Here is a 23,827-nt window from a genome sequence, read left to right on the forward strand (position 1 = left end):
CAATGCAGCAGCATGGAAGTCAAGGGAGGAGAAGGCTTCAAGAAAAAGAAGGTAGTCATTAGTACTGGATTACATGGAGAAGGCGATGGCACCCCACTCCAGTACTCCTGCCTGGAAAATCCCATGGTTGGAGGAGCCTGGTGGGCTGCAGTCCATGGGGTTGCCAAGAGTCGGACATGACTGAGTGACTTCCCTTTCACTTTTCACTTTCATGCACTGGGGAAGGAAATGGCAACCCACTCCAGTGTTTTTGCCTGGAGAATCCCAGGGACGGGGGAGCCTGGTGGGCTGCCGTCTATGGGGTCACACAGAGTCGGACAGGACTGAAGTGACTTAGCAGCAGCAGCACAAACAGAACATGACAGCTTTCCCTCCTAAACCCACTTTACCCCTCTCAATGTTCCATATCTTGATTCAAGATATCACAAATTCATTTCTCCCTCTTATCTCCAACATCTAAGAAGTCATTTCAACAGATTCTAACATTTCACTTCATCACTTCTCCTCTGGACTATACTGTAACAGTGTCCCTGCCTCCAATCTTACACACATTTAATCTCTTCCCATGCCCTTGGAGATTTTTTTTCCAAGTAAAAAAAATTTATGAATGAATATATATTTTGAAATGGTAGCTTTAAGCTAAATAAAGTTTAAGAAATTTTTGTTTTTAAAGAATGGAGTAACTTAAAGATGTTTGAAGGCTGAAGAACTGCATTAAGAAAAATTAAAAATATAAGAAAAAGCATCTGGAATAATAGTGACAGGGATGAAGGCACCAATTCTGAAAGGATTACTCTCATTACTTCTTCTATAAAGTGAGAAAAGAATAAAAGATAAAGATACGAAAATAGTTAAGATAGAAGAGAAAGGTCTGTAAATCCTTTCTGCTTGATATACACATGCATGTGTGCACACACGTACACCCCAGCAAAATGGTTTATACATTGGTCAGGCACTTCATAAACGTCTGTTAACTTGCTAAACCCATGGATTAAACAACTTTGCTTAGTTTATGATTGATGCAGTTTGGTTGACAAACACAAAGGAATTACTTATCTCTCCAGTAAGAGTAATGATTGCTTTAGTGTTATCTACAGCTGTCCAAAGAATTCTGTGGGTCAAGAAATGCTTTAGACGTTTAGTCTAAGTACTCTGTCTAGAGATCAATGAACAGAGGAATTCAGAGATGTTAAGTAATCTGGCTAATATTACATAACTAGTTAGTGGCAAAGCCTCATGATCACAACCGAAGTCTTCTACTCTCCAGACCAATGTTTGTTGATACTTCTTTTGCTCTTTTTAAAGTTCAGTGGTCACATGTGACAAATCTAATATTTTATTCTGAAAGCAAAGCCATCTGCCAGTTAACAGGCATATAAGACTTCTGTTTCTTTTAGAACTCTGGAATTCTAAATAAATTTGCCAATTATTACATATTCCTTTTTGTGCGTGCATGCTAAGTCATTTGTGTCTGACTCTTTGCAACCCCATGGACTGTAGCCTGCCAGGCTCTCCTGTCCATGGGATTCTCCAGGCATGAAATACTGGAGTGGGTGGCCATTTCGTTCTCCAGGGGGTTTTCCTGACCCAGAGATCAAACCATCATCTCTTACATCTCCTGCATTGGCAGATGGGTTCTTTACCACTAGTGCCACCTGGGAATTTTAAATTTCAGTTATCTATATATTTTTCTCTATAAGTAATTATATAATTAAAAATTCCTATTATTAGACTACATAACCATGTATTAGAAAGATATACCAACTATAGGGTGTCGACTTAAAAAAACATGCAACAGGAAAGTTGTGAGTTAAGTTTCATTTGGGGCAATATGAGGACTGCATCCTGGGAGACAGCACCTCAGGTAGCTCTGAGAAACTGTTCCAAAGGTGCAGGGGGGAAGGTCAGTATATGTGTGATTTTGGTAAAGGAGGAATACATGTAATCAAGCATATATTTTTCCAGAAGGTTTCTGCTAGTCATGAGGAACAGTCATCACTATGAATGATTTTAGTGTTTTTAAAGACATGAGGAGATACAAGAATTGTGCTCATAAAATTGGCTCTGGAAAATACCTAGCTATCTGAAGACCTGTCCTGCCAGTCTTCCCAACCCCCCACCCCCGAACTGCCCCCCACTCTCCACCCCGAACTCCTTTCAGGGGACTGCTGAAGGTTAGCAGCTGCAGCAGCACGATTTAATCCTTACGGAGGTAGATGGCAAGTGCCAATTTGTGGTTGACAAGGGCATAAATTCTAGTAAGGTGATAATTAAATTTTGAGATTCTAATATACATAGTGGATCATAGTCAACAAAACCCAGGACATGAAATAGAAGAGTTTATTTGTTCTATCAGAGCAATTCTACATATTTAACACTGATTATATATAATAATGGTGGTAGACATGGAATTCAAATTCCAGGTGGGGGTGACTCCAAAGACCATGCTTTTACGGGTTTTGATGTATCTTATAACTTTATTATACAGCTTGTAAAAGTTAAAAAAAAAACTTTAGAAGTCAGAGAAATAGATTGAATAAGTATGTCTGCATCACTCTAGCATGTAACACATATGTTAAGTTCCTATGATAAAAGAAACAGGTATCAAGAAGAGATAACACAGTACACTAGACATGTGCATATATTCAACTGGAAATGAGTATTAGGAGACTTTTGTCATGCTCCATTTAACAGTGCAAATAAGCTGTTATTCAGCTATAAAGCTGTGTCCTTTCCAATAGGCCAATGTCAATGTCTCTGCTACTTTTTATTCTTTAAACCACTGCTAAGACAGATCTATTCTGATGCTCAAAAACCCTGAAAAGCTTTCCACTCTCCCATCAAATCTAAGTTCTCTTCCTCCTTTCCCACAGCCCCCATGCCCCACATCTTGTATATTCCAGCTGAACTGGTTTGCTCACCTTGCTCCAAACTAACCGCATCACATGTACATCTTGTGCTTCGGTCACGCCCTTCAGCTGACACACCAGCTTTCCATCCATGGAATCATCACTGATATACTTCCAGCTATTTTTCTTACCATATACAACTAGTTGGTCACAAACATTTAATTTTAAATACTAGATATTTCCCAGATCTGTCTCTATTTTTGGATGTTGGGTTATATCCCTTCACAACTTTGTTTATGCTGCTTCTTTTAAGAACAGAGCATTTCTTCTTTCCTCTACTTGGCAATATCCAGTTTACAGAGATTAAGTACAAATGTCATTCATTTATAAACCTTTATAGGCAAAATTAAACCTCCTTCTTGTGCCTATATATTATTCTGTGTAATAGCCCCAGTAATGCCGTGTTATGTATTTTGAGTCTTGTCCATTTTTTTCTTAGTAGAATCTAAAAACCAGCAGGGTCCAACACACTGTAAGGGTTCAAAAAAAGACTCACTTCAAAGAATAATTAGGATTTCATTTGATCCCTAACGTCATGCTTCAAATGATGCTTGAAAAAAAATTGAGATAAACAATGAAAATCTGATCTGTCTTTCCTTACCTTAAATTTTAAGGCAGGTGTTTGTGTCATAGATGATGCTTTCAATCCATGTAGCCGTTCTTCAATTTCTCGCAGCCTAGGGAGGAGTATGAGATTACATACACATTCATATTCATAATTTCATAAGTATTAGATGCTCAGTAGTTCACTAAGCATAAAGAAATCATCCAATTCCTCAAATTAATCCTTGATAGCATTTAATAAATGAACTTGCTGTAGTACAGAAAGTCTATAAAAGTTTATGAAATAATTAGTAAAAGTACCCTATTCTTCCAATACATGCTGTTAATATGTTTTTTGGGGGGGATCTTTAGTAAAATATGAGGCACATACAAGCATATGCACACTTTAAAAAAACCACACCAAATGTTCATACCACACCCTTTTCTATGGCTTTCCTTTTTCTACAGTTAATAGTGAATTTTAGCAATCTTTTCACCTCATTGCCTCCTAACCTATCTGCAGTCTTTATAACAACTGTTTAATTGCCCAGCGTATAGATAAACCCAGTTTAGCCTTTCTCTGTTGATGAACATGGGTTATTTCAACTTTTTCCTAATGCAATGTTCTGTATGCACTTACATTTAATAAACAATGGAACAAACTTAAGAAGGTTCAGTTCATTTTCTAAACCTTTTAAAAACATTTTACTTGAATTTGTCTAAAATATAGCATTACAAAAACAAAAAACAAACAAAAAATACAGTGCTAAAGTTTGCAACATGACATTTTCTTTAAAAACTATTAGCTATTTTGATATTATAAAAGTTATGTATTTTCCCTATGGTACTTGTTAATAAAATTCTAATGAAATCCTTAGACAATTTCTGTACGACGAAAATAAATTCAGTGCTTCCTGAGTAAAAGTTTAAGTTAACTAAATTGGCTGTTTTATATAATGCTATCAAAATGAGTGACTTTTATTAGAGTCAACTGAATGATCATCAAGAGAACAAGAGCATGTAATTAGAGATGAAGGTAGGAATGTAGCAAAGAATTAAAAGACAGTATCAGGCATATTCTAGGATTAAGAGAATCAGGGGCTTATTAACTTAATGGATACTTATAATCTCGAGTGCGTCTGATACAATAGTATATATATTTACTATTTTTTTAAGAAAATATTCTAACACATTAACAGTTCTCACATGAGATTATGCATGATTTTTATACTCTTCTTTCTACCTGATTTACGTTTTATATTTTGTTCAATTAACCTACCAGTTGTATCAGAAGAAAAAAAATAGATAATGCATCCAACTAAAAAAGATAGTATTAGAAAGGATGTAAATGATTAAATAATTATAAAATCTGTCTAAAATATATTTGCCAAGAAAAAAGGGCTTTAAAATTATTTTCACAATACTAACAAAGGTGGAGGCCCATCAGATTCTACACAGTGACTCAGCATGGAATAAGTTTTAGATTTCATTTCTAATTAACTGTGAAGAAAAAAAGAAGCAAAAAGAGGAAGAGGGTAATTTTATGCTGTAGGAAAATACGTGTAATTAGTATCAAAATTAACAGTCTCTTGCTTGATTAGGCATATTATTCAATAATCTTTGAATATTCTATTCTGTACCCTAAACAATGTATTTTTTCTTTATTATGAAAAATCTGAAGTTTTCTACTAAGAAGTCCAGTGATTCCATGTTTAATTTCTTTTTAAGATATTTTTTACCGTCGTTTTGTTATATAGAGTTCATCAAGAAGATGGCGTTCTTCGTAGCTCATCCATCGTTCATCAGGCAACTCTTCTTCCTTCTGCAGCAACTGTTCATAGAGTCGAACTGGATTCCAGCCAGTCATTATGTCATAAGTGATCACACATCCCAAGGAATGTGACACTATTGAGACTTTACCCCCTTTTTCCTCAAAGTTTGGATTCCGGGAACAGAAAAGGGAATATAATCGATTGAGCTCTTGCTGAAGGCCTTTAACTAGCTGTTTGAAATAAGAAAACATCAAATTAGAATAATCACTTCTATAAAGGTTTCTAAACTCAAATAGGCTAAGGAAGAAAAATATATTACTAGCCAAATATATCTAGGTTATTAAAATTAACTCAGCTGCTTCAGAACCACGTCCGACTCTTTGTGATCCCATGGACTATACAGTCATGGAATTCTCCAGGCCAGAATACTGGAGTGGGTAGCCTTTCCCTTTTCCAGAGGATCTTCCCAATGTAAAGATATACATAATATTATAATCCATAGCAACACTAAAGAACAAAGACAGATGTTACCCACACAGATTCTTTCAGTCCTTAAACCCACTACTTAAGCCAACAGTTTCATGCATTAAAAAAAAAAGTTCCATGCAGATTCTAGTAAGATTTCCAAAAAGCCTCTGGATATCTTTTCTTCATTGTAATGGACTTACATGCTATTCTAAAGTCTTGTACCTTGTACTTTTTAAGCCGCAGTAAGTTTAGGAAAAGAATATCTGAGTTTATGATAACAGGGTTACTAACATATTGTATATGCAACATATTATATACATTATTACTTTCTGCATTTAGATAAGAGTAATGTAATGAAAGGTCGCTGTATGACTAAGGAAAATGGTTATGTTGATGTACTTGATATTCCAAAATTCCCATTATATTGGTAATATAAAGTATTTTAAAATACTTTTAAAAAGTTCTATTTTAAAAAAGTAGGAATTTTTTAAGGTTTAGAAGTTAATAATGTGGGAAGTATCTTAGCCATTTTTCTTTATAAAACTGCTTTCTTTAAAATTTAGCTTTAATAAATATTACTGAAGTATTCTACGAAGTGAGAAGAACAAGGTTCTTTTGTTACTCAAATTCATTCATACAGGGCCCTGACCTGATTTTTAAGGTAGTGCTCTCCTCTTCCTATCACTGCTTACTACTATTTGGTTATAAACATCCTGATACTCAATTTCTCATTTCAGTTCTTTTTAATAAGTCAGATGTTATTCAGACATACAAACATTAATTATTAATTACTTCCATATATTGTTATTTTGTTTCAAGAGACAAGTTGCCTCCATTTGGTTCACTGAATATTCTTTAGCAGAATCAAACTGGAAATTATTTGAGCATTCATGCTTGGCTGGGTTGGCAGTCACATGAATGAAGGTGCAATGTTCTTGTTGCTAACCTCACAGACCTCTACTGTACAATACTGAGGTCCTTGTTAAAGCTACTGAAACCATGTACATGGTCTGGAGGGCTTGTTAAATAGACTGCTAGGCTCCATCCTAGAGTTTCAGATTCAGCAGTTCTGGGGACCACACATTAGTGGTAAATGCATATAAAAATATCCCAAGACATGGGCTGTAGGTGATTCTAGTCAACAGAATTTGAAAAATAGGCAGTATGATGTGAAAGTACATGCTTTGTTCAAAGGGAGCTATAATGTAATGCTTTGGACTTGGCTTTGATAAGAATATGAACCAACTCTTAAAACTTTGGAGTTTTCTTAATTTATAATCTACATGAAGGGAGGTATTGAAAAAGCTAATTTTCCAATAAAATACATTTCTTTAAAAGCAACATTTGTTGATAGTGTTTACTTTTGAAGGGCTTGATTTTAAAACTCCTACCATGAAGTCTAGAAACACTAAAAGATAAATACCTAGGTACTTTGGCAAAAGATAACCCAATCTTTTTGTTTTTTTAAAATACCACCCCCATTAAAATTAAATAGTAAAAAATGGAAAAGATCTACCAGTTCCTCTACCAGTGATTAAGCTATTTCATATTTTAAAAATTTAAAGTATCACTCATTATACCAATAACTTCCTTAATCTAGCAATCATAAAAATTAAATATCCAACAAAGAGAAAGTCTTATTCAACACTAAAGTATTTCACCACGGACTGAAACAGAGAATGTATAGTTTCTGAAGAGCTGATGTTTTCATCTGTTTTAATAATCTTCTATGTGACTAGAAATAATCTTTGTGTTTCCTTATTAGAATGTGTCTAGATATAGAAGAACTTCAAATCTCTGTCTGCAGCTTACACATATAGGAACATTTGTGGTCAATATATTACGATTTTGAAAGACAACTTTTAGTGCAAAACAGCCATGCACTACCTCTAAAGGTCTTTATAAATCATCCACTCAGCAGCAAAAGAAGAAATTCACCTTGATGTTATATCTAAAAAGTCTACTCTAATTAGGGTTTGTTTTTCCCCTTCTCCTTTCTGATTCATTTGTATTTCTCCAGCTAGGATTCCTTTGTGACCAACTATATTCATTTGGGATATCTGAACCAAGATTAATGATATACCCTATTATCTTAATTTTATTAACTCTACAATATTATCTAATCAATTTAGCTAACCTCTCACACAGAGAAAGCATTAGATGGCTCTTCAAAAGTTTAAAACAGTTTCTAATTTTCATAACCATTGCTCAAAAATTAAAATTTATCAAGAAAGTCAACCAAAAAGGAAAAAAATCCAGCAGTTTCAAGAGAGATTCTGAACACCTAAAATATGGCTGTAGAACACAGTCATTTGTCCTTCTCCCTCCTTCAGGAAATTTTAATGAGAAAAAGTAATTTAGAGTTTTAGTCATAATCATCTATTAAACAATTTTCAAATAGCAATGGCAAGATAGGACCATGACAATTCTCTTTTTAGCGCTTCATTTTTAAAAAGCTGTTGAAAAGAGAGTTCTGTTGCACAAAAGAGTTAACAGTTCTCTCTGGAGTTTGCATGTTACTTTATTTAGGGTTGAAGAATATAGCTAAAAGCTCTCGAATGATGTCTTGATAGACTGGAGTTAGTTCCTTTAAAAAACAAAAACAAAAAACCAAACACTGTTCCTTAGAAAGTATGACCTGAGAAGTACTGTTCAGTATATAAAAATTTTCCCCGAAGCACAACTTTTTAGTGCACAATCACTAATTAGGGCCCTCCCATGAGCACTGAAGACATCTGAGTGAAAAGCGGCCTCAGAGATGACTTAATTCAAACTCCTGTGAAGATAAAAGTCCCTTCAATAACACCCATGTAAAGGGATAAAGAGCTCAGCATCCACCTCAGTGAGTACCTTTATCCAGAGCCAGTCACTTCTACTAAAAAAGAAAAATTTTCCCCCCAGTTTTATCAAGATATAATTGAGATATACATTTTGTGAGTTTCAGGTGTACAATGTAAATGATTTGATATATACTATGAAATGATTACACAGTAAGTTTAGTTAAAATCTATCAGCTTACATTATCTACAATTTTTTTCCTTATAACACTTCTGTATTTTTAAGGCAGCTTTAGTTATTATACAGTTCTTCACTGAATAATCAAACATGTTCCTTTCTGTATTTTCAATTCACAGATCCTTATTTTACTTTCTAGGATTAACAGAGTAAATCTATTCCTTTTTTAAAATGGTAGCCCTTGAAATACATAAAGACAGATATATACTTAATTACAACTTGAAAATCTAAGCGCAAAGAATTGTACTGGAAACTATATCATAATATCTTTGATCCTCATGACAATCTTTGTGTACTAAGTCACTTCAGTTGTGTCTGACTCTTTGTGACCCTATGGACCGTAGACCACCAGGCTCCCCTGTCCATGGGATGCTCCAGGCAAGAATACTGGAGTGGGTTGTCATGCCCTCCTCTAGGGGATCTTCCTGACCCAGGGATCTAACCCATTTCTCCTGCACTGCAGATGAATTATTTATTGCTGAGCCATGGGGGAAGCCCCATGACAATCTTTATCAATTGTGTAGTTTATGTCCATTTTAAGTAAGGAAGCTGAGAAATTGAGAAATTTTATTTAAGCTAGTTAAGTGGCAGATTTTAAAACCGCATCTATTGACTACAAAGGCTGAGAGGAAGAGGAAAAAGGCTCTTATGCCTATCAAATAAACCTAACAAGGCTCATTCACCAGACAGGCCTTAATCCTACAGAATCGCTGCTGGCTGTTATTTGTCATTACTTCCCTTAGGAAACATATACTACTGAAAAATAATTTAGTCTAGATATTACCTAACACCGAGGAGTGAAAGTTGCTCAGTCGTGTCTGACTCTTTGCGACCCCATGGACCAAACAGTTCCTGGAATTCTCCAGGCCAGAATGCTGGAGTGGGTAGCCTTTCCCTTCTCCAGGAGATCTTCCCAAACCAGGGATTGAACCCAGGTCTCCTGCATTGCAGGTGGATTCTTTACCAGCTGAGCTATCAGGGAAGCTCTGCCTAACACCAACCTTGTGCTAAATGAACTCTGATTTGCAGAATCAGCTTTCCTTTTTAAAGAATAAGAACAATTTTTGCCCACTTTTCACTAAGTCTTTTTTATTTTCTTTCTTTCTTCACAATGACTTAAGCAATGTTTGTCAAACTCTTCTGATGGTATCACCTGCGGAACTGTCAACAACACAAATTCCCAGGCTCTATCTCAGACCCACTGAGTCAGGATCTCCAGAGAAGGAACCAGCGAAAGTATTTTTTTAGTTCCTTTTTCATAACTTTTCATTTGGGAGTAATTTCAAATTTATAAAATGCTGCAAAATAAAAAAAGTACAAAGATCCTTCACAGGCTTTATCAAAGATTCACCTAGTGTGAACATTTTTCTATCTGCCTTATCATTTCTTCTGTTTCTATTAACACACACAGAACTTTTTTGTGACCCATTAAGGACATGTTATTGGAGAAGGAAATGGCAACCCATTCCAGTGTTCTTGCCTGGAGAATCCCAGGGACAGGGGAGCCTGGTGGGCTGCCATGTATTGGGTCACACAGAGTCGGACGCGACTGAAGCGACTTAGCAGCAGCAGCAAGGACATGTTACGTATTTCATGGTCTTTTACCCCTAAATACTCCAGTGTATATTTCCTAAGACTTCCATAAGCACATTGCTATTATCAACTTTATAATTCACATTCATATATTTCATCAATCTAGTCCCATTCAGATTTTGTCAGTTGATCTAATAATATCCTTTGTAGCGTTTCCTCTGATCCAGTACAGTATATAGTTTAGTATGAGAAGTTAACTATCATGTCTCTCTAATCTTCTCTATCTGAAACATTTTCCACAGCCATTCTTTTCCTTATCGTATTAACATTTTAAAATAATACAGTCTCAATTCCGACTTTTAAATTAAAACTTCCTCATTTTACATTTATCTGATGTTTCCTTCTAATTGGAATGCTATATAAATTATGCTGTGTCCTCTGGACGTCCCTTAGAAACAACCCATAAAGGTGTTGCTTGATTTTTCTACTGTATAGCTTTATTTTTTAAAAAGCCATTCCATTTTTTCCTTTAATTATGGTTTTATTCTAATGAAAGTCAACCAAGATTTTAACCCAGGGAGTGATTTAGTTAGTGCTATTTAAAGATCTTTTTCTCCCTTGGTTGTGCAGCATGTGAGATCTTAAGTTCCCCAACCAGGGATTAAATCCATGTCCCTTATAGAGGAAACATGGAGTCTTAACCACAAAACTGCCAGGGAAGTCCTTCATTATTTTTAAACTAAAAGCAGTCGAGAGAATACACTTTAAGACTATGCAAATACTCTGTTTTGCATCAAACAACTACCCTCATTTTAGCATTCACTGATGACTCCTGCCCAGTCCTCTCCTGCCTGATCCTACCATGATGGCTGCAAAATGAGACCTTTCCAACTCCAGCTTTCCTTCCACACTTATTAGTAAGCACTGGGCATTCTACTGTAAGCAAAGACCGCTCTTCTTCCCAATTTGTTTATCTATTTATAAGCGAGATAAGGACTCACAAATTTTTCAACGATTTAAAATTCTTAAGTACATTAACCTTATTATAATTCTATAAAATATACTAACAATTCCTTACAATAAGTAATAGCTGTTTAGTTGCTAAGTCGTGTCTGACTCTTTGTGACCCCATGGACTGTAGAGCCCACCAGGCTCCTCTGTCCATGGGTTTCTCCAGGTAAGAAGACTGGAGGGGTTGCTATTTCCTTCTCCAGGGAATCTTCCCAATCCAGGGACTGAACCCAAGTCACCTGCATTGCGGGTGGATTCTTTATCACTGAACCACTTGGGAAGCCTACAATAAGTAATAATATTTACTTAATTATTTTGGTGTTCAAACTCTTCCAGATTTGGTCAGTGGGATCTGCTTCTTTAAGTCATTCTGTGTCCACGCATCTTGCCTCATCATTCTTTTGAGCAGTTTTCCACCTTCTGTCAAAGCCAGTTCCTCCAGCTTTGACTTGAACCTATCCTGCCCTAGTCCTGGAAGCCATTTTCCCAAGAAACTCTACTTTTTCTTAGTGGGGAGTAACAGTACTAGGCAAAGATTTGGGTGCTAGGTGTGTTCATTAAGTTGGGGTGTCTGCTTCTTAGTCTTTTCAGTGGACAGAGGTAGGAAATACATGCACATATATATATGCATAACATGCATAATATATGCATAAACATATATATATATGTTTAAACATGTATGCTTAAATATATAGATGTCATCCACATACACCCACTTCTTTTCAAAGTCATAGATTCACATTAATATCCTTAACTCCAATGCCCCCCATGGGGGTATTTTTAACAGGCACCAGAAGTGACTGTTCTAACTAGATATGTTTCGGAAACACTGCTGAAGATTGCTGATGAATCTCAGACACAAGTTCTCAGTGCTTTTCCATTAAATTCAACTGGATCAAAAAACCAACTAATTTAAAGCCCTGGGTGTTCTCCTTCCATTTCACTTACATTAGCTTACATCAGTTCCCTTCTACCAAATATCTGTTTCACTCAATTCCATTCTGAGGAGAATATATTTGAAGATACAAGAGAAAAATAAAAAGTGATCACTTTCTCAGTTATCATTCACCAATGGCCAGAGGTTTGAATGTGACAGTTTTCCCTTTCTAGTTTTTCTGGATATTAATGCCAACTTTTAAAAAAGCACATACTACTTTTGGAGGGCATGACTCAGAATATGTTAGTCTTGAAGACTCAGGATACCTTCTTAGGGATACTACCAACTGTGTGCATGTGTGTATGTGTAAAGTAATATGCTTTCAGCCCTTCTGTTTCCCTTTTCCTTCCCTCATTGGTTTACTTGCAATACTATAGTTCAATACCCACTGTACACTATAAAGGCCTCAGTCAGTTCAGTCGCGTCCGACTCTTTGCAACCCCATGAATCGCAACACTCCAGGCCTCCCTGTCCATCATCAACTCCCGGAGTTCACTCAGACTCATGTCCAATCGAGTCAGTGATGTCATCCAGCTATCTCATCCTCTGTCATCCCCTTCTCCTCCTGACCCCAATCCCTCCCAGCATCAGAGTCTTTTCCAATGAGTCAACTCTTCGCATGAGGTGGCCAAAGTAAAGTACTGGAGTTTCAGCTTTAGCATCATTCCTTCCAAAGAAATCCCAGGGATCTCCTTCAGAATGGACTGATTGGATCTCCTTGCAGTCCAAGGGACTCTCAAGAGTCTTCTCCAACACCACAGTTCAAAAGCATGAATTCTTCGGCGCTCAGCTTTCTTCACAGTCCAACTCTCACATCCATACATGACCACTGGAAAAACCATAGCCTCGACTAGATGGACCTTTGTTGGCAAAGTAATGTCTCTGCTTTTCAACATGCTATCTAGATTGGTCTTAACTTTTCTTCCAAGGAGTAAGCGTCTTTTAATTTCATGGCTGCAGTCACCATCTGCACTGATTTTGGAGCTCAAAAAAATAGTCTGACACTGTTTCTACTGTTTCCCCGTCTATTTCCCATGAAGTGATGGGACCAGATGCCATGATCTTAGTTTTCTGAATGTTGAGTTTTAAGCCAACTTTTTCACTCTCCTCTTTCACTTTCATCAAGAGGCTTTTTAGTTCCTCTTCACTTTCTGCCATAAGGGTGGTGTCATCTGCATATCTGAGGTTTTTGATATTTCTCCCGGGCAATCTTGATTCCAGCTTGTGCTTCTTCCAGCCCAGCATTTCTCATGATGTACTCTGCGTGTAAGTTAAATAAGCAGGGTGACAATATACAGCCTTGACGTACTCCTTTTCCTATTTGGAACCAGTCTGTTGTTCCATGTCCAGTTCTAACTGTTGCTTCCTGACCTGCATACAGATTTCTCAAGAGGCAGGTCAGATGGTCTGATATTCCCATCTCTTTCGGAATTTTCCACACTTTATTGTGATCCACACAGTAAAAGGCTTTGGCATAGTCAATAAAGCAGAAATAGATGTTTTTCTGGAACTCTCTTGCTTTTTCGATCATCCAGCAGATGTTGGCAATTTGATCTCTGGTTCCTCTGCCTTTTCTAAAACCAGCTTGAACATCTGGAAGTTCACGGTTCACGTATTGCTAAAGCCTGGCTTGGAGAATTTTGAGCATTACTTTACTAGTATGTGAGATGAGTGCAGTTGTGCGGTAGTTTGAGCCTATAAACATGGAAATTATTAGAATTCTACTTCACTGACTAGGCCTACCTTTTTGATCAGAATTAAGTCCAGAGGATGAGATGGTTGGATGGCATCATCGACTGAAAGGACATGAGTTTGAGCAAGCTCAGGGAGACAGTGAAGGACAGAGAAGCCTGGAGTGTTGGAGTCTGTGAAGTTGCAAAGAGTCAGACGTGACTGAGTGACTGAACAACAAAGTCCAGAAGAGCAGTTCTGCTTACAGCTCTCGTGTGTGTGTGTGCTCAGTCGCTCAGCAATGTCCAACTCTTTGCAATTCCATGGACTGTAGCCTGCCAGGCTCCTCTGACCATGGAATTTTTCAGACAAGAATACTGGAACTGGTTGCCATTTCCTATTCCAGGGGATTTTCCTGATCCAGGGATCAAACCTGAATATCTTGCATTGGCAGGTGGATTCTTTATCACTGTACCACCTGAGAAGCCCGTATCTGCTTTTACTGTTTTCAAATAGATCAAGGCAAACCTTGCCCGATACTGGCATATGGCAATGGGGGATATAGAAAGAGAAATAAAGAAAAATCCTAAGGGAATGGTAGTTGGAAGAGAAGGAACTATGGCAACTAAGCAAACATGTTTCTATAGATATATAAAAGACATCTTGGATAAAGTTAGGGAATGAATAAAATCCACAATGGACTGGCTTGAAGCAGCATAGCTGCTCTACTAGTAATTACTCCTTATACTAGTTTCTTCATCCTTCAGATGAAGATACTAATCAGACTGACTTCATAGGTAAGAATTAAACAAGTTAATACATGTTAAGTAATTAATACTTCTATTTCCATAAAACAGAATTCTTTTTCTCTTATCAATGAAGTGACAAATTGCATTCATAGAAATCCTCTCATTCTTCTGATTAAACTTTCACTCCCTCACGCACTTTAGGGTTACTTTTGTGATGTATGAGCACTATTACCATTTGAGATCTATACAAATCCACTATAGAAATGACACAATAAAAGTAAGCCTATTATATATAAAACTCTTGAGTGTCTAAAACTTTTGTGAGGACAACATTCAAAGATATTAATCAGATTTATGAAAACTGACATATTTTCACAGAGCTATTTTCTAACCAAACTCTCACTTCCAAGATTATCATGTTACAATACTGTTTTCATGTTACAACGTTAAGGGTCCCAATGGGCAGCTTAAGACTATCAAATGTACTATGAATAGAGGCTATAATTTCTCATTTGCTTATAAAACAAAAGAGAACATAAAATTCAGAACACATAAGCTATCACTCTAAAAAATACCCAATAGCAACAAGATAATCATGATACTTACTTCATCTCTATACAGTGGGCTAGTATAATACATTATGTCCATTGCACTGCTGTTTAACATATCCCTTAAACCTCGCACTTTGTCTGGAGTAATGGAATCAACAGTGTCTACAAGTTAAAAAAAAAATGAACTAAGAGAAGATAATTTTAGGGAAAAAACAGTGAAAAAAATACATCCCCGAAGTGTTTTACATTAAAATTTAAATATTCAAGACTACCTTTGAATCTGATGAAACTTACCTTCTTGAAATTTTACTATTTGTTAATTGAAAAATGATGAAGGGTATTTAACTACCACAAACATCAATGTATTTATTGGTGCTGAAAGATTGAAAATATTTCCTTTAAATCAGGAACAAGCTAAGGATCTTTCTTGTTAAATTAAAAAAATTTATTGATGTTCAGTTGATGTACAATAAGCTTCAGATGAACACAGTAATTCAAAATTTTTAAATGGTTATACTCCATTTAGTTACTGTAAACTACTGGCTATCGTCCTCATTTTATACAATATGCCCTTGCAGCTTATTTATTTTATATGCAGTAGTTTGTACTTCTCAATCCCCTTTCTTGTCCCTCTCTTCCTGGTAACCCACCTGTTTGTTCTGGGTCTTTTTGTTATATTCACAAGTTTGCTTTTTTTTAAAAAGATTCCATATATAAGTGATAAGGAGAAGGCAATGGCAACCCACTCCAATACTCTTGCCTGGAAAATCCCATGAACGGAGGAGCCTGGTAGGCTGCAGTCCATGGGGTCGCCAAGAGTCGGACACGACTGAGCGACTTCACTTTCACTTTTCACTTTCACGCATTGGAGAAGGAAATGGCAACCCACTCCAGTGTTCTTGCCTGGAGAATCCCAGGGATTGGGGAGCCTGCTGGGCTGCCATCTGTGGGGTTGCACAGAGTCAGACACGACTGAAACGACTTAGCATATAAGTGATATCATACAGTATTTGTCTTTGTCTTATTTCATTTAGCATAATATCCTGCAAGTCCATTCATGTCAGTGCAAATGGCAAAATTTCATTGTTTTTTATGATGTATATATACATCTTTATCCATTTACCTGTTGATGGACAGTGAGGTTACTTCCATACCTTTGCTATTATAAATAATGCTGCTATCAACATTGGGGTGCATGTAACTTTCTGAATTAGTATTTTGATTTTTTTTTCCCGATATATACTCAGGAGTGGAATTGCTAGATCATATGGTAGCTCTATTTTTAGTACTTTGAGAAGCCTCCATTGTTGTGTTCTTATTGATGATAGTTATTCTGACAGGCGTGAATTTCTCTAATGATTAACGATGTTAACATCTTTGCAAATGCCTTTTGGCCATTTGTATATATTCTTCAGGTCTTCTGCTCAGTTTTTAAATGAGTTGTTTGTTTTTCTTGATGTCAAGTTATATAAGCTGTGGGATATTAATCCCTTATTGGTCATATCATTTGCAAATAGCTTCTCTTATTCTGTTGTCAGTTGCTCAGTCATGTCCAACTATTTGCAACCTCCTGGACTGTAGCATGCCAGGCTTCCTTGTCCTTCACTATCTCCCAGAGTTTGCGCAAACTCATGTCATGCCATCCAACCATCTCATCCTCAGTCATCCCCTTCTCCTTGGGCCCTTAATCTTTCCCAGCATTAGGGTCTTTTCCAATGAGTCGGCTCCTTGCATCAGGTGGCCAAAGTATTGGAGCTTCAGCTTTAGCATCAGTCCTTTCAATGAATATTCAGGACTCATTTCCTTTAAGATTGACTGGTTTGATCTCCTTGTTGTCCAAGGGACTCTCAAAAGTCTTCTCCAGCACCACAGTTCGAAAGCATCAACCTAAACATTCTATTTTAACGGTTTTAATATTCAAAGGGCAAAACTTATTGTAAAGAAAGTGCATATTTTATGTAATTTCTCTGTGTTAGAGTAAAATTCATCAGCCCAAGGAATGCAGGAATGACAATAAAACAAAAACCCTAAGATTTCATCTTCCAAATACAAGTGAGGAAAATTATCAGGAAGAAACTGTAAGCTCCTATGAAATTGCAGACAACGAATGCTTTAAAAGTACTCACAAGTCATTTTTCTGTCAAAAACTTTAGGGCATTCATGAAAACTGTACTATTAGAGAAATCTATATGGTGGTCCAAAATGACGTTAAGTCAATATAATTATTTATTTTAAAAAAATGGATTTTATTTTCCTAAATAATTTAGAACAAAGAGTATACCTCAAGACAAATTAAAAACATTTCATTCCCATTGACTAAATCATTTAATTTTGAAACAAAATGTACCTCCATCCAGAGTAAGTTTTGACCGCCACTCAACAGGCAGAAATTCAACATGTGTTGCATGGTTGGAAAAATGCCTTTCTTCTATTTTTCTTGCAGCCTCTCTCATCCTTAAAAAACACCAAACCAAAACAAAAAAAAACTCTATTAGAGCAACTTCACATATGCATTTACATGATATAAAATGCCTTCAATCATAACACTTCCAAATTGCTTATAACTCTGTCCAATTATGTTGAAATTACTGCTACATTATGCAATAGTCTGTAATACTAGGACACCTTCATTTCAAAACTGTTTTCTTAAATTTGTCATCTCTGATTGCAAATATTTCAAGATTTGATACTATATTCTAAATAATTTTAAGTCTTTACTAGAGAGAATAACATATAATAAAATACCCTGTGTGTGTGTGTTAAGTAGCTTCAGTCATGTCCAATTCTGTGACCCTATACGCTGTAGCTGGCCAGGCTCCTCTGTCCATGGTATTCTCCTGGCAAGAATACTGGAGTGGACTGCTATGTCCTCCTAATAAAATACCCTACCTCTAAATAATTAGCACATTGTGGCTTGTCTTACTTCATCTATTTCTCTACTTGTTCTCCAACAAAATATAGGTTTTTAAATTCTACTTTGAAAATTAAGGTACAGCAAAATACTTTTTTAAACTTCTGAAGTGAAGTGAAGTCGCGCTGAAGAATTGATGCTTTTCAACTGTGGTGTTGGAGAAGACTCTTGAGAGTCCCTTGGACTGCAAGGACATCCAACCAGTCCATTGTAAGGAGATCAGTCCTGGGTGTTCCTTGGAAGGAATGATGCTAAAGCTCAAACTCCAGTACTTTGGCCACCTCATGCGAAGAGTTGACTCATTGGAAAAGACCCTGATGCTGGGAGGGACTGGGGGCAGGAGGAGAAGGGGACGACAGAGGATGAGATGGCTGGATGTCATCACCGACTCGATGGACGTGAGTTTGAGTGAACTCTGGGAGCTGGTGATGGACAGGGAGGCCTGGCGTGCTGCAATTCGTGGGGTCGCAAAGAGTTGGACATGACTGAGCGACTGAACTAAAACTGGTAGATGTTTCTTAAGCGTCTTTTAATCTATAGATCCCTCTCTCTTTTTTGGCTTTGTAATTCTTTTTATGTCCTGCAGAGTTTCTCAGTCTAATTTTTAATGACTGCAACCCCATAGAGTTCCTTAATGTGCTTCTTGTTGCCTATTTGGTGGTGAGATACAGGGACCTGATCAGATTCAAGTTCTACTGTTTTGGCTAGACTACTACTCCATGCTGCTGCTGCTGCTAAGTCGCTTCAATCGTGTCCGACTCCGTGTGACCCCATAGACAGCAGCCCACCAGGCTCCGCCGTCCCAGGGATTCTCCAGGCAAGAACACTGGAGTCGGTTGCCATTTCCTTCTCCAATGCATGAAAGTGAAAAGTGAAAGTGAACTCACTGAGTCGTGTCCAACTTTCAGCGACCCCATGGACTGCAGCCCACCAGGGTCCTCCATCCATGGGATTTTCCAGGAAGGAGTACTGGAGTGGGGTGCCACTGCCTTCTCCGACTCCATAGATTTATATATATACCTGGTTTTCTTTTTTTCTGGGGATACTAGCAAATGCTGTGATCACTGCTTAGCTCCACTAATTTACTATGGTTGCAAAAAAGTGCTTTTTAAATCTCACCACTCTTTACACTTCAGGAAAGAGAAATTTCCCCACATCAAATACTTGCTGCCTTGTGATACAATCAAATAGTTCCTGTATGAACTGGGAAAAGGCAGGATAAATGGTTAATTCTTCTCTTTTATTTAACAATTAAATACTGAGTTGTTAAGAGGTTTTATATTTTTTGATATTATTCAGTTCAGTTCAGTTCAGTCGCTCAGTCATGTCCGACTCTTTGCGACCCCATGAATCGCAGCACACCAGGCCTCCCTGTCCATCACCAACTCCCAGAGTTCACTCAGATTCACGTCCATCGAGTCACGATGCCATCCAGCCATCTCATCCTCTGTCGTCCCCTTTTCCTCCTGCCCCCAATCCCTCCCTACTAACTCACAGATTTAAAACATATGTGAACTGTTCTAACCCATTGTAGTTATTATCCTTACTGATCCCTAAATTGTTTCCTTTCTGGTCAGTGAGTCTCTTCAACTTTACTTCTGTGTCTTTTAGACATGACCTCGGTAGCTTTTACTTTTTTTTAAAACAATTCAGTGGCTTTTAGTATCACTGAATTGTATAACCAACACCACTCTAAGTTCAGAACACTTTCATTATTCCCATAAGAAACACTCTACCTAGAGTAGTCAAATCCCATAATTCTTCCCACTAGGCCCTGACACCATTAATCTACTTTGTCTCCATGAACTTGCCTATTCTGGATTTTTCAGATAAATAACATCTATAATTTATGGCCTTTTGTGTCTGGCTTCTTTCACTTAGCATAATGTTTCAAGGTTCATCCATGTATCACGAATCAATTTTTCTTTGCTTTTTAAGGCTGAATGACATTCTACTGCATAAATATATCACTTCTGTTTATCCATTTACCAGTAGATGGACATTTAGTTTTTTTGGGGGGGCAATTATAAATAATGCTGCAGTGAATATTAAGAAGCTTTTCTGCAGATACCTGTTTTCAGTTCTCTTGGGTATACACCTAGAAGTAGCATTGCTGGCTCACATGTTAACTCCACATTTAACTTTTCTAAGGAAAGTGCCAAACTGTTTTTCCAAAGCAGCTGTACTATTTTACAATCCCATCAACAACATATGAGGGTCCTTATTTTTTTAAGAAATCCAGTGACCGGATTTCCCTGGTGGCTCAGATGGTAAAGCATCTGCCTACAATGTGGGAGACCCGGGTTTGATCCCTGGGCCGGGAAGATCCCCTGGAGAAGGAAATTGCAACCCACTCCAGTACTCTTGCCTGGAGAATCCCACAGATGGAGGAGCCTGGGAGGCTACAGTCCATGGGGTCGCAAAGAGTTGGACATGACTGAGCGACTTTATTTTCTATTTTTTTTTTTTACATCCTTGCTAATATTTGCTGTTTTCTATCTTTTTGATAAGAGTCATTGTAGTCAATAGGAAGTGACATCTCCCTGTGGTTTTGAATTGCAATTCCTTAATGACTAACAATACTGAGCATCTTTTCATGTGTTTAGGGACCATCTGTATATTTTATTTGGACAAATGTTCATTTAAATTATTCACCCACTTAAAAAATTGGGGTATTTATTTTTTAAATTATTGTAGATATTCTTTATATATGTTAAATGCTAGACCCTTATCAGATATGATTTGCAAATATTTCTACCATTTGATGGGTTGTCGTTAACTTCCTTGATAGTGTTATTTGAAAATCAAGAGTTTTAAATTTTGACAAAGCCCAACTTATCTTTTTGTTCCTTGCTGCTGCTGCTGCTGCTAAGTCGCTTCAGTTGTGTCCGACTCTGTGTGACCCCATAGACGGCAGCCTACCAGGCTCCCCCGTCCCTGGGATTCTCCAGGCAAGAACACTGGAGTGGGTCGCCATTTCCTTCTCCAATGCATGAAAGTGAAAAGTGAAAGTGAAGTCGCTCAGTTGTGTCCGACTCTTGGCGACCACATGGACTGCAGCCTACCAGGCTCCTCCGTTCATGGGATTTTCCAGGCAAGAGGACTGGAGTGGGGTGCCATTATGGCTTTTTATTTTCTGTTCAGTTCAGTTCCTCAGTCGTGTCCGACTCTTTGCGACCCCATGAGTTGCAGCATGCCAGGCCTCCCTGTCCATCATCAACTCCTGGAGTCTATCCAAACTCAGGTCCATCGAGTCGGTGATGCCATCCAGCTATGTTATCCTCTGTCGTCCCCTTCTCCTCCTGCCCCCAATCCCTCCCAGCATCAGTCTTTTCCAATGAGTCAACTCTTCGCATGAGGTGGCCAAAGTATTGGAGTTTCAGCTTCAGCATCAGTCCTTCCAATGAACACCCAGGAATGATCTCCTTTAGGATGGACTGGTTGGATGTCCTTGCAGTCCAAGGGACTCTCAAGAGTCTTCTCCAACACCACAGTTCAAAAGCATCAATTCTTTGGCGCTCAGCTTTCTTCACAGTCCAACTCTCACATCCATACATGACCACTGGAAAAACCATAGCCTTGACTAGATGGACCTTTGTTGGCAAAGTAATGTCTCTGCTTTTTAATATGCTGTCTAGGTTGGTCATAACTTTCCTTCCAAGGAGTAAGCGTCTTTTAATTTCATGGCTGCAATCACCATCTGCAGTGATTTTGGAGCCCAAAAAAATAAAGTCTGGCAGTGTTTCCACTGTTTCCCTATCTATTTCCCATGAAGTGATGGGATCGGATGCCATGATCTTCATTTTCTGAAAGTTGAGCTTTAAGCCAACTTTTTCAGTCTCCTCTTTCACCTTCATCAAGAGGCTCTTTAGTTCTTCTTCACTTTCTGCCATTAAGGGTGGTGTCATGAAAGATGACAAGTCTGGCAGATCAGATCATGGCTGTGTACAGATTCAGGCAGTTGCAGGTGACACTACCAGTCATTAAAATGCATAGACTAGTAAGGACTTCCAGAAAAAAAGACTAATTTTTTTCTTCCTGAACTCGAATACACGATGATATAAACCATATCTAGAACCACAGGAGATGTCTGAAAATAGCTAAAAAATAAAGGCTTGTGGAGTGGATAGAAACCAGATTCTGATGACTTTTTGGCAAATCTTAGACTTCTCAGTTTTATGGATTACTAAATCCTCCTTCTGAGTTAAGTTTTCCCTCACTTGTACCCAAAGAAATCAAGCTGGTACCTTTCCAAATATGAACAGCTCCAGAGAGAACATGTTATTAAACCTACTTCTCAGATTCCTTAGGTAACCAAGGAGAAGATTAGCATCTTGCCACAAGAATGTAAATATTGTGGGAAGTACAAATCATCAGAAAAGAAAATCAGAATCAGAGGGAAGAGATCTCTGTCATACAAGTTACAGAGAATGACAAGGATCAGAATGACCTGGCAGTATCTGACAAAGATTTTTTGTTTTTTTTCAGATTGAACTGTACTTTTATTTTAACCCATCAGCTGGCATTAAAAGGTGTTACAATAAAAAGTAAAATAGAACTCAACATTGTATTATTATAGAGATATTGCTGAGGACATAGTTCCTGGTATCATACAGGATTTGCTTTACCAGGACTCAAGAAACACATTTACTTGAAATTTCAGAACCTGATAAACTGTATTCTCAACAATTGGTTTGTTCTCATCACATTATAAATCTGATCATATTTTCCTTTATACTGGCTGCAAGTTGAGAGCCAAGTTTGTGGCAGAATCCGTAACTCTAAAATTTCCTTTTCACACTGTCCTAAACATTTTTGAAACTCATATATGAACATTCCTTCTCCCAACATCATCTTAACAAGCTTTTAGAATAAAGCTGTATATAAATAACTGAGGTAAATAACTCGCCTAGCATGTTGGCAAAACACCCAGTGTTTGTTCTCTGTAAAAATTAGGGTTCCGTTTCCTCTGGTTATAATTAACTGGACAAGTTAAGCTGCTAGCTGGCAACTTACACAATTCTTAGCTTTTTCAGAATTAGACAGTATTCTCAGTTTCTGCAATTCAGAGATTAACACAGAAACTTAAAACTAGACTTTTTTCTTGCTTTCAACTTCACTTTAACGTAAACTAATAATACATTAAGTAAAAAGGCTTTCTTATCCTTTTACTTCTCCATGTTAAGAGGGAAAAAAAATCAATAAATATCATCATCATCACCTAGATATAATCATTCTCAAAATTTGGTCCAAAAGCTTCATCTACAACTGAAACAGAATAGCTGGCACCAGAGAAACATGTGGCATAATGATTATACCCTGGACAAAAGTTTGGACTCTGACTAGATGGAGAATAGAGTCATCAAAACACTCACATGGCAGTATTTTTGATAATTCTTCCTTGGTCCATTTTCTGTCCAATGCCATGCACAACAAATACGATATGGGTAGTCTGAGATGGCTTGTCTTCTAATGTTGCTTCTTCTACATAACCTCTATGAAGCCTGGTCCCACTACTTGATGCTGTGGGAAAATCATGGTTCTAAGCTTATTACTTATACAGAAATAGCATTTTTACTACACTGAAAAAAATAGGGGGGATAAAATTTGTAAGATATAGAATGATCAGCTCTAACAAAAAGTACTGAACTAGACATGAGAGTGAAGCCAGAAACAATGAGGCAAAAAGAAAAAAAATGAACTGAACGCATAAAAATTAAAAATATTTCTGTAAGAAAAATATTATGAAGCAAAGAT

The 23,827-nt window shown here is 37.3% G+C and overlaps 1 protein-coding gene across 1 annotated transcript in view; it reads right to left on the minus strand.

The window, feature by feature from the left end:
- DDHD1 (DDHD domain containing 1) overlaps positions 1 to 23,827 on the minus strand; it is a 68,784-nt gene that overhangs the window by 13,926 nt on the left and 31,031 nt on the right. The window contains exons 6-10 of the mRNA XM_052647025.1: positions 23,446 to 23,593; positions 17,507 to 17,613; positions 15,215 to 15,321; positions 5,192 to 5,454; positions 3,511 to 3,586 (exon numbers count right to left, since the gene is read on the minus strand). Of these exons, the coding sequence (XP_052502985.1) occupies positions 3,511 to 3,586; positions 5,192 to 5,454; positions 15,215 to 15,321; positions 17,507 to 17,613; positions 23,446 to 23,593 (701 nt within the window). The remainder of the gene's footprint in view (positions 1 to 3,510; positions 3,587 to 5,191; positions 5,455 to 15,214; positions 15,322 to 17,506; positions 17,614 to 23,445; positions 23,594 to 23,827) is intronic.

Source organism: Budorcas taxicolor, chromosome 10 (assembly GCF_023091745.1).
Source record: "Budorcas taxicolor isolate Tak-1 chromosome 10, Takin1.1, whole genome shotgun sequence".
In the NCBI taxonomy this organism is placed as follows: Eukaryota; Metazoa; Chordata; class Mammalia; order Artiodactyla; family Bovidae; genus Budorcas; species Budorcas taxicolor.